The sequence below is a fragment of the Miscanthus floridulus genome, chromosome 9 (assembly GCF_019320115.1).
Source record: "Miscanthus floridulus cultivar M001 chromosome 9, ASM1932011v1, whole genome shotgun sequence".
Classification (NCBI taxonomy): domain Eukaryota; kingdom Viridiplantae; phylum Streptophyta; class Magnoliopsida; order Poales; family Poaceae; genus Miscanthus; species Miscanthus floridulus.
This window is the reverse complement of record NC_089588.1, coordinates 56181563-56197175: the sequence shown is the minus strand read 5'-3', so window position 1 is coordinate 56197175 and position 15613 is coordinate 56181563. Positions and strand designations below refer to the sequence as shown.

Here is a 15613-nt window from a genome sequence, read left to right as displayed (position 1 = left end):
GGGAACGGCAGCCTCCTCTGCTTACCGGCCAGGCAGTAGTCACAAAGCTCGCCTGCGTGCTTGATGTGGGGCAGCCCTCGGACCTATCTTCTCCAGCCGACCGAGTGCATCGAAGCTGAGATGGCCGAACCGGGCATGCCACAACCACGGCTCCTCGGTGTGCCGTGCTGCCAGGCACACCGGCTACTCCACCTTCAAGTCGAGCAGGTACAGACGGTTCCGGGACCTCTTCACCTTGGCAAGAAGGCGCTGCTCCCGGTCCCTGATCCTGAGGACGGCGTCCTTGATCAGTACCTCGTTACCACGCTCATCCAGCTGGCCAATGCTGATGATGCTTAAACGCAGCTGCGGGATGTAGTATACATCCATCAGCACGCGGTGCTCGCCGTTCTGGCACCTGAAGATGATGGTGCCGCGCCCTCAGATCGCCACCCTTGAGCCGTCACTGAACTTCACCGTGCCGATCATGTTGCCGTCAAGCTCGGAGAAGGCTTCCTTGGAGCCCGTCATGTGGTTGCTGGCGTCGGAGTCCAGATACCACCACTGCTCCTGTCCGCCGCCCACACATCCGAGGTGGACTTGGGCGCACGGTTCGTCGAGGTGGACAGCCTTCAGAGCCTTGCCGTGCCCTTCCACCGCCATCACGTCTCCCTTCTCCTTGGCCTCAACGTCGTGCAGTGCACAGAACGTCGCCATCAGGAGAGTGGCCTCATCATCCTCATCAGCCTGCGCTAAATGAGCCTCAGGCCTTCTTCTCCTGCTTGCGATTTGGGCACTCCTTTGCCCAATGGCCCGTCTTCCCGCAGCGCTCGGCAGGCGTTGGGGTCGACCTTCTTCTTCTTCTTCTCCGAAGAAGCCTTGCCGCGGCGCTTGCCATCGCCACCGCGGCTGGAGGAGGCTTCCCCGGACTTCTTCATCGGGCAGCCCACTCCTCCTCTGTCAGCAGCAGCTTGCCGCTGTCCGTCGTTGCTGTGGCCTGCTCCATGCGCTCGTCCACCGCCCGCAGACGGCCTGTCACATCCTCAATGGATGAGGGTGGACAAGTCCAGCATCGTCTCTATGGAGAGAGCGATCTAGATGTACTTCACCGGCACGGAGTGGAGGTACTTGGAGACCGCCTCTTCTTCGTCGATGGTGACGCCGTGGCTCCTCAGCTTGCTGATGAGCGACTGCAGGCGGAGGGAGAAGTCCTCTCACCGATTCACCATCCTTGAACTTGAGGTTGGCGTACTCCTGCTTCAGCAGCTGGGCCGTCGCCTTCTTTGCGCGGTCGGAAGCCGACGCGCATTGCTGCAATGGCCTCCCACGCCTCCTTAGCAGAGTTCTTCGCCCCGAACGGCTCCCTGTACTCCGCTGGCACAGCAGCGAGGATAGCCTCCAACGCTGACATATCGTCTTCTTCGTTGTCAGGTGCCCTTGTCAATAGCATTCCAGAGCCGTCGGGCTCTGAGATTGACCTTCATGGTCACCGCCCACTCGCCATAGTTGGTGCGAGTCAGCGTCGGCCAACTGGTGCCGCTGACCTCCCGCACCATGTGCACGACGACCTCCTGTCGTGGCTGGCAAGCCACAGCAGCGCCGCTGTTGTCGCCCATCTCCAAACCGTCCGTCATCGCCAGCGGTTAGTCCGACGACGGCGCTTATACGGCTCCGATACCACTTGTTGGCCCCTGGATCTCCCACACAGGTGAGCTAATCGCTCACCGTCATTGCCGACCGGTCACTATGGCTAGAGGTAGAAGAAGGACGGGAGAACAGAGCGCGCGCACACACAGCACAAGCACCAGCGTTTGGCCGAAGCTCTGCAGAGGAGATGGCAAAACTGAAGTCGCTCTCTTTACTGAGTTGTAGTGAGAAACTACATATACAACTCTACCCATCTAATCCTAGTACACAGACATGTCAGGCTGTCATGCTGCTCCAGTGACTAGATGTAACAGCAGAGCTGACTTTGGCGTCTGCCCCTGTTGTGGCTACAGTGCGGTAAGGGAGCCTTTCGGCGCCTGCCCCTGCCGCGGCTACAGTGCCGTGGCAGTGGAGCCCATTCGGCGCCTGCCCCTGCCGCGCGTTCAGAGGAGAGCAGCAGATTACTTAACAAATACACAAGGTAATAATGAGAGTAACTCACAAACAAACAATAGGAACGAACACATATTGTGTTGAAAATATTCTCTTAGACTTTATCCATTTAAGGACATTGGGTTTATTACTCCCATGGTAATACATGTTAAACCATAAGGAATCCAAGTACGCATAAGCACTCTTCTTATCTTCATCAATGTGCTTCCAAAGATCCCTGTGCAAGAAGTTATTGCAGCAATAAGAATACAAATTTCTTCAGAAGACCAACTAACAGGAAAAGTAGAAACAACCAGCACCACATACTCCATGTATAATTCAAAAATATCAGTATTCAGCTTGTCTGGATTTGCCTCGTTCCTCCTGCTAGTTCCATGGCGTGAGACTCTTCTCTGTGGGAGGTTAGCATAAAAGGAAGGTAATACATTTTTGGATCTCCCAGATGTCTTCAATGTTGTTGTTCTACTTGTTCGAGAACACTTGCTCTGACACTCTACAAATGGACACAGAAATTCCATCAGAACTAGAATAAGAAAAAGCCTGGGGGAAAGACCTCCCCCGGGTGTTGCACTAAGACGAACTAACTCGTCTGCAGGATCAAGAAAACGGCCTGAACCCAACTACCAGGATATGTGTGCCAGGATGTGCCTGCGACGCATACTTCTCAGTCAGTGGACCACATATTTCACTGCAATAGCGACGAGGGGAATTACTTTAACCCAACCCCAAGAATCCGCTCCTACAGGGACTCAAACCTGGACCTGATGGGTGCTACTAAGGCACTACGACCACTAGGCTAGTAGGCTGCCGGCCCATTCACTTAAAACTCAAATACACATGCATAATTTATTTTGTCAACCATGTTCTAAGTTTGCAGTTACTGTTGCAAAAGTGTAGCTACCAATCCATCACTTAGCATTTACTTTGCATAATGTATAAGTGGCTCTGCCATTGGTACACCACACAGGGTTCTTAAGGTGGTATGGCAAAATGAGGCATGGCAACTCACCCCTTTACAAACTAGGTACTTTTGGGGCAACCCGACACTGTATCAGAGTGTGAAACAGCAGATCGACAGCAAATAGGAGCGAAAAAACAAAGACAAAAAAAGGGGGGGAGTTGCACTGTCCCATCCGCCCAACCCCCCAACACACACAAATTCTACTGCCCACCTAAACCTTTCCCACCCATAGTTGCAAGTTCATGGAGCATGCTCCCAGACTTGATTTGTGCCGCTCCCCTTGTTCTCATCTGCAGGGCCGTGTTCCTATCATTTGCACTCCTCCCATTGTTGACCTGCGAGTACCTGCTCCACCTCACTTCACTGCCCCCTCAGATACAATGCCACTGCAGCTTCATGATCTGCTGCTGGCAGCTGACTGGACAGTGTGCTGCAAGACCCACTGGCACCTGATCTGATTTGTATGGCAGATCCATGGGTGCGGTCGCTGATTGGCATTGCTGGCTGTTTTCTTCCTCTTTATACTTCTGTCCCCTCCCTGTCTCCATCTCAGATCCCCTTAAGTGCTTTGTCACCTAAGTGAAACCTTAAGCAATAAATTTGGAACCACAAGCAATAAATTTGCTTTCTCAACTGTTTTGTTAGTCTTTAGGAAACAGCCAAGAGAAAATAAGATGGCATCAAGCCAAAAGGCAAACAAGGCATCATGTTTAGGCAGATTGCTGAAGGCCTCTAACAGATCAAGTTATTCAGAGATAATGGTAAAACTCTGGTTTGAAATCAAGGAAAACAACTAATCCTTTCTTTTGGCATTCTACTTTTGCTCCAGGATTTATTTCTTGTTTCATCTTTGCAACCTTGCATTACAAGAGTGCTATCCATACTTGTCAATTCCATTCTGGGGGCCATTCCTGTTGGCCACTGGTATGCGTAGAGAATTAGATGTAGAGAATTAAGGGAACACCTCACACCCAATTAGGGTGTGACTTTCATATATATAACATGTCAGTAGCAGATCATGCTGGAGTATCTAGAAATTAATATACAAACTGGTAATAAACCAATCAATAATACAATACAACCTACTCCATCTGCCCTGAAAAGAATACAATTCAAGCATAGTACCAAGTCAATCAATCAAATCAAACCATATAAAAGTATTAACATTTATGATACTTGATAAGTATCATTGGATTCATCAAGGTATGTATTTTCATAGTATACCTGTTAGAGATATGCATTCACACAACACTCTTCTCCCTATCTATGCATAAATGCTTGCACACGTGCCGCCTGGGTTCTCCCCATCGGTGTGCCACCTGGGGTTTCCCCCCTGTGTGTGTGTGTTCAAACTTAGGCCTTTATACATTGCTATATATATTTGTCATCAATATCCCTGTCTCTCTGTAGCATTGACCCTAAATACCGAAAGGTATCCTTCCAAGGCACTACTTAACCTTCCAAACTAATATCTTCCTCCTCCCGAGTAGTAGTATGAGATGTGACTTCGGCACTATCAGTAGTTAGCCTAGTGTTTTTTGTTTTTCCAGTTACCTACTATAGCTATTTACTATTCACTGTCATGTAAACTTTTCTGTTTCCTTGGCAACCAAGTTGATCATGGTGCCTTGGCAACCAAGTAGGAATCATAGCATCTGCTTTATGCAGTTAGAATATGCTAAGGAGTAGGTACACCACTTGCTTATATATGCAGTGGTTAGTATCTTTTGTATCCAAGTTGTTATTGCAATTCAATACAATCCAAGCGGCCTGCTGGCCAAGCTGCCTTCTGGCAGCCCAATCCGCCAACAATTGGCATCAGAGCCCGGGGTTGAGAGAGGGAGAGGCATGGCCACCTCCGCAGAGAGAGCAGCAGCCGCCGCCGCCGCCGAGCAGCGTGCGCAGCATCTGGCCGCGGCAGAGGCCGCAGCCGCGCAGGCGCAGCAGGCCGCGGAGGCCGCAGCAGCAACAGCTCGGAACGCGGCCGCCACGGCCGCGGCTCTACGTCGAGAGTTGGTGGAAGAGGATCCGCCGCGCGATCGCCGCCTGCCTCCGCGGAGGAGCCCGGAGCGCGAGCGCAGGCAGACGTGGTCGCCCGATCAGGATCAGGATCGCTGCCGCGGACGGGCCAGGGACCGCTCGCCGGTGATCCAGACCGTGTACAAGGATTCTGGCTCGAGCTCCACCTGGCCGATGCTCACCAAGTCCAATTACCATGAGTGGGCCTCGATCATGAAGCTGAAGCTCCAGGCGCGGCAACTCTGGGACGCGATCGAGTACCAAGACCTGCCGTACCATGAGGATAGGCGCACGGTGGAGGCGATCATCGCCGCCGTGCCGCAGGAGATGCAGATGCCACTGTCCGAGAAGGGATCGGCCAAGGAGGCCTAGGACTCAATCGCCGCCGCGCGGATCGGCGTCGATCGGGTGCACCGCGCCACAATCCAGCGACTCCGCAGCGACTAGGAGAAGCTCGCCTTCCGTCCGGGTGAGCAGATCGAGGACTTCACCCTTCGCTTGATGGCCCTGAAGCAGCAGCAGCTTCTCCACGGCGACAACGACATCGATGAAGAGCGCGCGGTGGAGAGGCTCCTGCGCGCCGTGCCGCCGAAGTACGCCCAGCTCCGGATCGCCATCGAGACGCTTCTTGACTTCCAGGACCTCACCATCGAGGAAGTGTCTGGGCGTTTGAAGACGGTGGACGACATGGAGGCGCTGGCCGCGGAATCGGCCGCCATCGGTGGCCTGCTGCTGACAAGGGAGCAGTGGTGTGCCAAGGAGAAGGAGGAGGCTACCGCTTCCGCGTCGGGCATGGAACCGCGACGTCGTCCACGCGGCGGCAAGAAGCAGCGCAGAAAGGGTAATCGCGGCAGAGGAGACAGAGGCGGTGGCGACGATCGCGGGGTGGACGACGACACCTACCTCAACTGTGGTGATCGCGGCCACTGGGCGCGCGACTGCCGCCAGCCGCGCCGTGGTGGTGGTGACCGCGGCGGTGGCAACCAACGCGGAGGAGGCAACCGCGTTGGAGGTGATCGAGGTGGCCGGCGCGGTGGTGGGCGTGGCGGTGCTGCGCACGTCGCAGAAGCAGAGGACGATGATGGTGCTCTGTTCCTCGCCCATGGCTTCCTCGATCTCGACGAGAAGACCGAAGCCGTCTGCTCCAAGGCCACGGCCTCCCTCGACATCAGCGAGCCGCGTGCGCGTGTCTTCCTCAACACCAGCGCCAACGAGGAGGTGCTCGATGGTTGGTACCTCGACAACGGGGCCACGCATCACATGACCGGCCGTCGGGAGCTCTTCGCCGAGCACGACACCACGGCGCGCGACACGGTGCGTTTCGGCGACTCGTCTCGAGTGGAGATCAAAGGGACCGGCTCCATCGTCTTCCAGGCCAAGAACGGGGAGCAGCGCGTCCTCCATGGCGTCTTCTACATCCCAGCACTCCGAAACTCGATTATGAGTTTGGGGCAGCTCAACGAAGGAGGCTCCAGAGTGGAGATTGAACATGGAGTGCTCCGAATCTAGGACCGGCGTGGTCGTCTTCTCGCCAAGGTACATCGCGGGCCCAGTCGGCTGTACATTCTGCACTTGGAGGCCGCGCAGCCGGTGTGTCTTGCCGCTAGGAAGGAGGACGAGTCATGGAGGTGGCATGAGCGCTACGGGCATCTCAGCTTCAAGGCGCTGCACCAGCTTGGCAAGCAGGAGATGGTGAGGGGGATGCCGGTGATCAAGCATGCGGAGCAAGTCTGCGACACCTGCGTCACCACCAAGCTCCGCCGCAAGCCATTTCCGCAGCAGGTGCAGTACCGCGCGCAGGCGCCCCTGGACCTCATCCACGGCGACTTGTGCGGGCCGGTGACGCCGGCGACGCCAGGAGGGCGCCGCTACTTCTTGCTGATGGTGGACGACGCCACCCGCTTCATGTGGGCAGTGCTTCTGCCAACCAAGGATGCTGCTGCGAATGCCGTGAAGCGGGTGAAGGCTGAAGCAGAGAAGGAGACCGGCCGTGAACTCAAGGTGCTGCGGACCGACAATGGAGGAGAGTTCACCGTCGATGAGCTGGCGCAGTACTTCGCCGCCGAAGGAGTCAAGCGGCACTACTTTGCACCACACTCACCGCAGCAGAACGGTGTGGTGGAGCGGCGCAATCAGACGGTCGTGGCGACCGCACGCGCGCTCCTGAAGCAGAGGTCCATGCCGGCCAAATTCTGGGGGGAGGCGGTGATGACGGCGGTGCATCTGCTCAACCGCGCGCCGACGAGAAGCTTGCAAGGCAAGACCCCCTATGAGGCCTGGCACGGACGAGCACCGGCGGTGAGCTATCTGCGTACATTCGGCTGCATCGCCTACAGAAGGGAGCTCGGGCAGCTGCGCAAGCTCGATGACCGCGGCAAGGCTGGGGTCTTCATCGGCTACGCCGAGGGCGCCAAGGCCTACCGGGTCCTCGATCCGGCGATAGGATGCGTCAAGGTGAGCCGCGACGTGGTGTTTGATGAAGGGCGCAGCTGGGATTGGTCCAATTCAGCCGCCGGGACGTCTACTTCCGCCTCCAGCGACTTCGACATCGAGTTCTGGGGAGTCGACGCAGACGGAGCTTCGCCGCGCACGCCGTCACCAGCTCCAGGGGAGCACGATCCACCGGCCTCCTCTGCTTCACCAGCAGCAGAGACCAAGTAGGCGGACCCAGTTGAGTTCGTGTCACCGCTCGAGGACGACGACGATCGCCTTGATGCTTCCTTCGACGGCGAGCAGCTGCGGTACTGTACCATGCCCAACATCGTCGGGGATGCGCCCACACCGCCGCCGGCTTCACGTCTCTTCGCCAAGCTTCACCTCACGCACGCCGGTGAGCCAGCCAACTTCGTGAAGGCTGAAGGTGATCCTGCCTGGCAGGCCGCTATGGAGCAGGAGATCAAGGCGGTTGAGCAGAACCGCACTTGGGAGCTTGTGGACCTTCCTCCCGGTCACCGGCCCATCACTCTGAAGTGGGTCTACAAGCTCAAGAAGGATGAGCGGGGCGCGGTGACCAAGTACAAGGCGCGTTTGGTGGCGCGGGGTTTCGTCCAACAGGAAGGGATCGACTTCGACGACGCGTTTGCTCCCGTGGCGCGCATGGAATCCGTCCGAGTCCTCCTCGCGCTGGCGGCCCAAGAAGGATGGCACGTCCACCACATGGATGTCAAATCAGCCTTTCTCAACGGCGACCTCAAGGAGGAGGTGTACGTGAAGCAGCCGCCTGGCTTCACCGTCGCCGGGATGGAGAAGATGGTGTACCGTCTGCGCAAGGCTTTGTGTGGCCTACGGCAGGCTCCGCGAGCTTGGAACGCCAAGCTGGACGCCACCCTCAAGGAGATGGGTTTCCAGCAAAGCAACCATGAAGCTGTGATGTACAAGCGAGGAACAGGGGAGGAGCTGCTGCTGATCGGCGTCTACGTTGACGACTTGATCATCACCGGTGCCAGCACTCAAGCCATAGAAGGTTTTAAGGCTCAGATGAAGAAGTTTTTCGACATGAGCGACCTCGGCCTCCTGTCCTTCTACCTGGGGGTCGAAGTACACCAAGATTCAGCTAGGATCACTCTGAGGCAAACCCATTATGCCAAGAGGATCCTTGAGCTAGGAGGTATGGATGCCTGCAACCTTGCCCATACACCAATGGAGGAGCGGCTGAGGTTGAGCAGGCAGAGCACGGCTGCAGAAGTTGATCCTACCCAATACAGAAGATTGGTGGGCAGCCTGCGCTACTTGGTCCACACTAGACCTGACTTAGCCTTCTCAGTAGGCTTTGTCAGTCGATTCATGGAGAGGCCGACTGCAGAGCACCAAGCTGCCATCAAGCGCATCCTGAGATATGTAGCCGGTATTCTGGAGTTTGGCCTTCACTACACCAAGGCTCCAGGGAGAGCAAGGTTTGTTGGGTACTGCGACAGTGACTTGGCTAGGGATATTGACACCAGCAAGAGCACTAGTGGCACTCTGTTCTTTCTGGGAAGCAATCTTGTGTGCTGGCAGTCAATGAAGCAGAAGGTGGTGGCTCTATCTAGTTGTGAAGCTGAGTACATTGCCACTACCACAGCTGCAACACAAGCTATTTGGCTATCCAGGCTGCTGGCAGACCTCCTTGGAAGGAATGTGGAAGTGGTCGAACTGAAGGTTGATAGCAAGTCTGCCTTGCTCTAGCCAAGAATCCAGTCTTTCATGAGCGCAGTAAGCACATCAGAATCAAGTATCACTTCATCAGAAATTGCTTGGAAGATGAAAGTATCAGGGTTGATCACATATCCACCACTGATCAGCTGGCTGACATTCTAACCAAGTCTCTTGGAAGATCAAAATTTGAAGAGATGAGGGGATGAATTGGGCTCAAGCACATCACTTCCAAGGACCACAAGGCTAAAGGGGAGAATTGTCAGTAGTTAGCCTAGTGTTTTTTGTTTTTCCACTTACCTACTATAGCTATTTACTATTCACTGTCATGTAAACTTTTTTGTTTCCTTGGCAACCAAGTTGATCATGGTGCCTTGGCAACCAAGTAGGAATCATAGCATCTGCTTTATGCAGTTAGAATATGCTAAGGAGTAGGTACACCACTTGCTTATATATGCAATGGTTAGCATCTTTTGTATCCAAGTTGTTATTGCAATTCAATACAATCCAAGCGGCCTGCTGGCCAAGCTGCCTTCTGGCAGCCCAATCTGCCAACAGGCACTACTACTCGGGAGGAGAAAGATATTAGTTTGGAAGGTCAAGTAGTGCTTAGAAAGGATACCTTTTGGTATTTAGGGTCAATGCTACAGAGAGACGGGGATATTGATGAAGATGTTAGCCATAGAATTAAAGCAGGGTGGATGAAGTGACGCCAAGCATCTGGTATCCTATGTGACAAAAGGGTACCACAGAAGCTAAAAGGCAAGTTTTATAGGACGACGATTAGACCTGCTATGTTGTATGGTGCAGAATGTTGGCCTACGAAAAGACAACATGTTCAACAGATAAGTGTCGCGGAAATGCGTATATTGCGTTGGATTTGCGGTCATACAAGAAGGGATCGAGTTCGGAACGATGATATACGTGATCGATTAAGGGTAGCACCAATTGGAGAAAAGCTTGTCCAACACCGGTTGGGATGGTTTGGACATGTCCAACGGAGACCTCCAGAGGCACCGGTGCATAGTGGAATCCTAAGTCAGGATAGTAACGTGAAGAGAGGCAGAGGAAGACCGAAGTTGACTTAGATAGAGGCAATAAAAGGAGACTTGAAATGATGGAATATACCCAAAGACTTAGCCTTAGATAGGAGTGCATGGAAAACAGCTATTCACGTGCCTGAACCTTGATTGCTTCTGCTGGGTTTCAACTCTAGCCTACTCCAACTTGTTTGGGACTTCAATGCTTTGTTGTTGTTGTTGTTGTAAGCCAAAGGATGGCTAGTCCAGTTGGTTAACTAAGATATGCTAGTCACTCCAGCGGTACCCTCCAGGTCCTGAGTTCGACTCCCAGTGGGAGCGAATTTCAAGCTGGGGGTTAAAAAAAATCCCCTCGCCGGTCCCGAGTGCCAAAGCACTGGTTTAAAGGAGATGGCCCATCTCACAGGTTACGTCTCCCAGTGTCGGGCCGGGGCCGGGGTTCGAGGGTTTTCTCGGCCTGTGTGAGAAGGCCTTCTTCTTACGTATAATGCCCGGGGGGCGGCTTGCCCTCGCAGGTCGAGTTGTTGTTGTTGTAAGGTTGCAATAGGCCAGCCCAAGAACACTTTATGGCTTGTGCTGCATCCAAATTAGGGGAATCAGTAATTTGGCCACCTTTCTTGAATACAACAACAACAACAACAACATAGCCTTTCAGTCCCAAGCAAGTTGGGGTAGGCTAGAGTTGAAACCCACCAAAAGCCCCAAGTCACGGTTCAGGCACCTTTCTTGAATGTGCTAAAAAAAATGAGGAACCAATAAACTAATAGGCAGCAATTACACCCTTAGAATAGAGGACAGGCAACTAACTGTGAAAACTAATATCCTCGAACTTCACTGTTACACCAAGTAGGGCCTAATTTTCCAAAAGAAAAGGGAGTTGAAAAGGGAAAAAAAAAACAGGGTAGATGACCAAATCTTGTAAGCTATTATACCAAGATATAAAAGGAAATGAACTATGAACTCAAACTTAATGTTTTAATTCTTAATAGCTGTGAGAGGTAACTGTGGCCTGAGGATGCTTAGTCCTTGATGGTCTATTTTGATTATGTGACCATGCTGCGGAAAATTATGTGGTACATGTACTATAAAGCAGGCACATTAAGGGGTGCAAGATGCATGGAAACTGTAAGAAACACATTAAAACAACAGCAGCAGCGATGCTCTGTGCACTAAATGATTAACATATACAAGCACCAGATGACAAAATTGAACCATACACCAAATGATTAGCACGATTCCACAATGTCCAATCATGACAAGAACAAACGCTGCTGAGAGGCAAGGTGCAGAAATGAACCTTTATAAAAAGATTATGCACGCTGTATGCGCTTTATCGACTTCGATAAAGAGCAAGAGATACTGTAAAAGGCAGCAAGCAGCACCACACATGCTTTGCACTAAATCCTCTCCTTTTTACACTAGGGGTGGAACTAGACCATTTTGGTCTAGTCACTTGACAGGAATGAATTTTTAAAATCCAAGTCTAATGTGTTGTTGACCTAAGAGAAAACAAAGACTAATGATCACATTTTAAACACCAGATACACTGATGATTATCACTCTAAATCCACCCCTGCTTTAGACAATAATTAAAAGAAAGATCGACAACAGCACATATATAGGATTACAGGTTCTGTATAAGAGAGTATGGAGGCACACCCAGGAACCCTGTACATTTCCAGAAGACCGACCATGACGCAATAATCTGTTCCAGACATACAGCAACGCCCGGAGAGGATGTAGACCAAAATCTGAGGCGAAATACACCTACGAACCCTCTTAATTTCTGCCAATCTCAAGAAGAAGCCAGCATTCACTCCTAAACCCGCACAGAGCAATGAATCAGGCACCAGACAACCAACAGACAATCCAAAGCGCAGCGTAGCCGTGCAGCAGCCAACCCAACCACACCTCCACCGCGCCAGCACATCAAGCAGAGCACCCTGAGCGTCACAGCACATGGCCCGAAACACCAGGCGCAGCACAGCGGAGGGAAAGGGGAGATTTTGGGGGGACGGGGTGGCGGAACGTCTCACCATCTTCGGCATCGCTGTCGAGGTCGATGAGCTCCTGCCCCTTGTCGCGCCCGCGGCGGGGCATGACTGTCTGCTCCCACCCGCTCGCCGCCAGGGAAATGGCGATCGCCTTCTCTAGGGTTTGGCCCGGCGGATTTGGTTGGGGGGTGGCAAGGCGAGGAGCGGAGTGAGGGAGATAAAAAATTTTGGGGAGAAGCGGGTTTTGCCTTTGTAGTTTTCTGTGCAAGGACTGGGGGAGCGGTAGTGACTCGACACGTGGACGAACCAGATGTCACTCGGGTTTGGCGGGCGTGCGGGGCAGGCCGTTGGATCTTTATCCAGGACTGTTTTCTTCCTCATTATATTTCTGCCCCCACCCCTCCCCTGGCTCCCTCTCAGCTCCCCTTAAGGCCTCAAGTGCTTTGTCACTTAAGTGAAACCTTAATAAACACCATGGAACCACAAGCAATAAATTTTCTTTGTCAATTGTTTTGTTACTCTTTAGGAAACGGCCAAGAGAAAATAAGATGGCTAAGCATCAAGCCAAACAAGGCATCATGTTTAGGCAGATTACTGAAGGCCTCTAACGGATCAAGTTATTCAGAGATAATGGTAAAACTCTGGTTTGAAATCAGGAAAACAGCCCAACCTTTCTTTTGTCATTCTACTGCTCCAGGGTTTATTTCTTGTTTCATCTTTGCAATCTTCCATTATAAGAGTGATATCCATACTTGTCAATTCCATTCTAGGGGGCCATTCCTGTTGGCCACTGGTATGGTACATGTCAGTAGCAGATCATCAGCCTGTTCGTTTGGCTGGGCTGGTTCGTGAATAAGTACTGCTGGCTGGTTTGTGTGAGAGAAAAATACAGTTCCGGCTGGAAATTTACGATCGTTTACGATCGTATAAGCCCAGCAGAACAGGCTGCATGCTGGAGCATCTAGAAATTAATATACAAACCGATAATAAACCCAATCAATAATACAATACAACCTACTCCATCTGCCCTGAAAAGAATACAATGCAAGCATAGTACCAAGTCAATCAATCAAACCATGTTAAAGTATTAACATTTATGATACTCGATAAGCATCATTGGATTAGTCATGGAATATATTTTCATAGTATACCTGTTAGAGATATCCATTCATACAAAACTCTTCTCCCTATCCATGCATAAATGCATACACCATGTGCCGCCTGGGTTCTCCCCGTCGGCATGCCACCTGGGGCCTCCCCCTGTGTGTGTGTTCACACTTAGGCCTTTATACATTGCTATATATATTTGTAACCCACAAGGTTGCATTAGACCAGCCCAAGAACACTTTATGGCTTGTGCTGCATCAGAATTAGGGAAATCAGTAATTTAGCCACCTTTCTTGAATGTGCCAAAAAAACTGAGGAACCACTAAACTAATAGGCAGCAGTTACACCCTTAGAATAGAGGACAGGCGATTCGCAAAAAAAAAGAATAGAGGACAGGCAACTAACTGTGAAAACTAGTATCCTTGAACTTCACTGTTACACCAAGCAAGGCCTAAATTTCCAAAAGAAAAGGGAATTGAAAAGGAAAAAAATACAGGGTAGATGACTAAATCTTGTAAGCTATTATACCAGGATAGAAAAGGAAGTGAACTATGAACTCAAACATAATGTTTTAACTCTTAATAGCTGTGAGGTCACTACAGCCTGAGGGCGCTTAGTCCTTGATGGTCTAATTTGATTATGTCAATTTGTTGTCTGCGGCAAATTATGTGGTACATGTATAATAAAGCAGGCACATTTAGGGGTGAAAGATGCATGGCACCTGTAAGCAAAACATTAAAACAACAGGAGCAGCGATGCTCTGCACACTAAATGATTAACATATACAAGCAGCAGATGACAAAACTGAACCATGCAACAAATGATTAGCACAATTCCGCAAACTGAACCTCATATATATGTCCAATCATGACAAGAACAAACACTGCTGAGAGGCACGGTGCAAAAATGAATCTTTATAAAAAGATTACACAAGCTGTATGCGCTTTATGGACTTCGATTTAGAGCAAGAGACGCGGTAAAAGGCAGCAAGCAGCACCACACATGCTTTGAACTAAACCCTCTCCTTCTAGGCCATTTTGGTGCTGTCACTTGATAGCAATGAATTTTTAAAATCCAAGGCTAATGTGCTGTTGACCTAAGAGAAAACAAGACTAATGATCACATTTTAAACACCAGAGACACTGATGATTATCACTCTTAATCCACCCCTGTTTTAAAAGAAAGACTGGCAACAGCACATATATAGGGTTACAGGTTCTGTATAAGAGAGTATGGAGGCACAACCAGGAACCCTGCACATTTCCAGGAGACCAACCATGACGCAATAACCTGATCCAGACATACAGCAACACCCGGAGAGGATGTAGCCCAAAATCTGAGGCAAAATACACCTACGAACCCTCCCAATTTCAGCCAATCTAAAGAAGAGGCCAGCATTCACTCCTAAACCCGTACAGAGCAGTGAATCAGGCACCAGACAAACAACAGACAATCCAAAGCGCAGCGCAGCCGGGCACCAGCCAACCCAACCGCACCACCACCGCGCCAGCACATCAAGCAGAGCACCCCAAGCGTCACAGGCTCACAGGGCATGGCCCCAAACATCAGGCGCACCATAGCGGAGGGAAAGGGGAGATTGGTGTGTGTGTGTGTGTGTGTGTGGGGGGGGGGGGGGGGGGGGGGGGGGGTGGGGGGGGGGGTGGGGGGGGTGGGGGGGGGAACGCCTCACCGTCTTCAGCGTCGCTGTCGAGGTCGATGAGCGCCTGCCCCTTGTCGCGCCTGCGGCGGGACATGGCTGCCCGCTCGCCGCCGGGGAAATGCCGATCGCCTCTCTAGGGTTTGGTCCGGCGGATTTGGTAGGGGAGGGCGGCAAGGCGACGGAAGAGCGGAGGAGGGAGATCAAAATTTTGGGGGAGAAGCGCGTTTTGCCTTTCTTGCAGTTTGCTTTCGTCTCCCTTCTCTCCCCCACGCCTGCCTTTTCTGTGCAAAAGGACAGGGGGCGAGGTGGCGACACGACACGTGGACGGACCAGATGTCACTCCGGTTTGGCGGGGGAGCGGTGCGGGCCGTTGGATCTTTATCCAGGACGGTTTGGCAGGCCGCCGCACAGGCTGCTGCAGGCGGCTTTCATTCACATGCTGCACAGGAGCGCTAGCGGCAGCACATGGCTGGTTGGGCCGGTCAAGTGGAAAAGGTAGGGGTCCGGGTGAGTGATGGGCTGCGCGGCCAACACTGTGACGACTACTTAGCCGAAAGAGGAAAGGAAACGATTTTGATTTTTTTTTCTCACTAGAAAGAAGAGGACTGCTCATCTAAAAATT

General features: G+C 52.0%; 1 protein-coding gene across 2 annotated transcripts; it reads right to left on the bottom strand.

Annotated features, from left to right (window-relative positions):
- Positions 1-1585: 1585 nt before the first annotated feature.
- On the bottom strand, positions 1586-15221 carry LOC136483738 (uncharacterized). Of its 2 annotated transcripts, XR_010765604.1 has the most exons (4): positions 15022-15221; positions 13376-13583; positions 2386-2572; positions 1586-2296 (listed from the first exon to the last, which is right to left on the bottom strand). XR_010765604.1 is itself a non-coding variant. In XM_066480887.1 (3 exons), the coding sequence occupies exons 1-3, from the start codon at positions 15083-15085 to the stop codon at positions 2125-2127; spliced, it is 423 nt and encodes a 140-aa protein (XP_066336984.1). In that variant the 5' UTR covers positions 15086-15221; the 3' UTR covers positions 1586-2124. The 2 variants fall into 2 exon arrangements, 1 of the variants encoding a protein (XP_066336984.1); XM_066480887.1 differs by lacking the exon at positions 13376-13583.
- Between the last annotated feature and the right edge of the window lie 392 nt (positions 15222-15613).

Bases quoted from the DNA above. Each gene is read 5' to 3' on its own strand.
- LOC136483738 (XM_066480887.1), bottom strand. From the start codon at position 15,085: ATGTCCCGCCGCAGGCGCGACAAGGGGCAGGCGCTCATCGACCTCGAC. The intron at 2,573-15,021 runs GTGAGGCGTTCC...GTCCATTTGTAG, and splicing joins CGACAGCGACGCTGAAGACG to AGTGTCAGAGCAAGTGTTCT. The intron at 2,297-2,385 runs GTATGTGGTGCT...CTTCTTGCACAG, and splicing joins ATTTTTGAATTATACATGGA to GGATCTTTGGAAGCACATTG.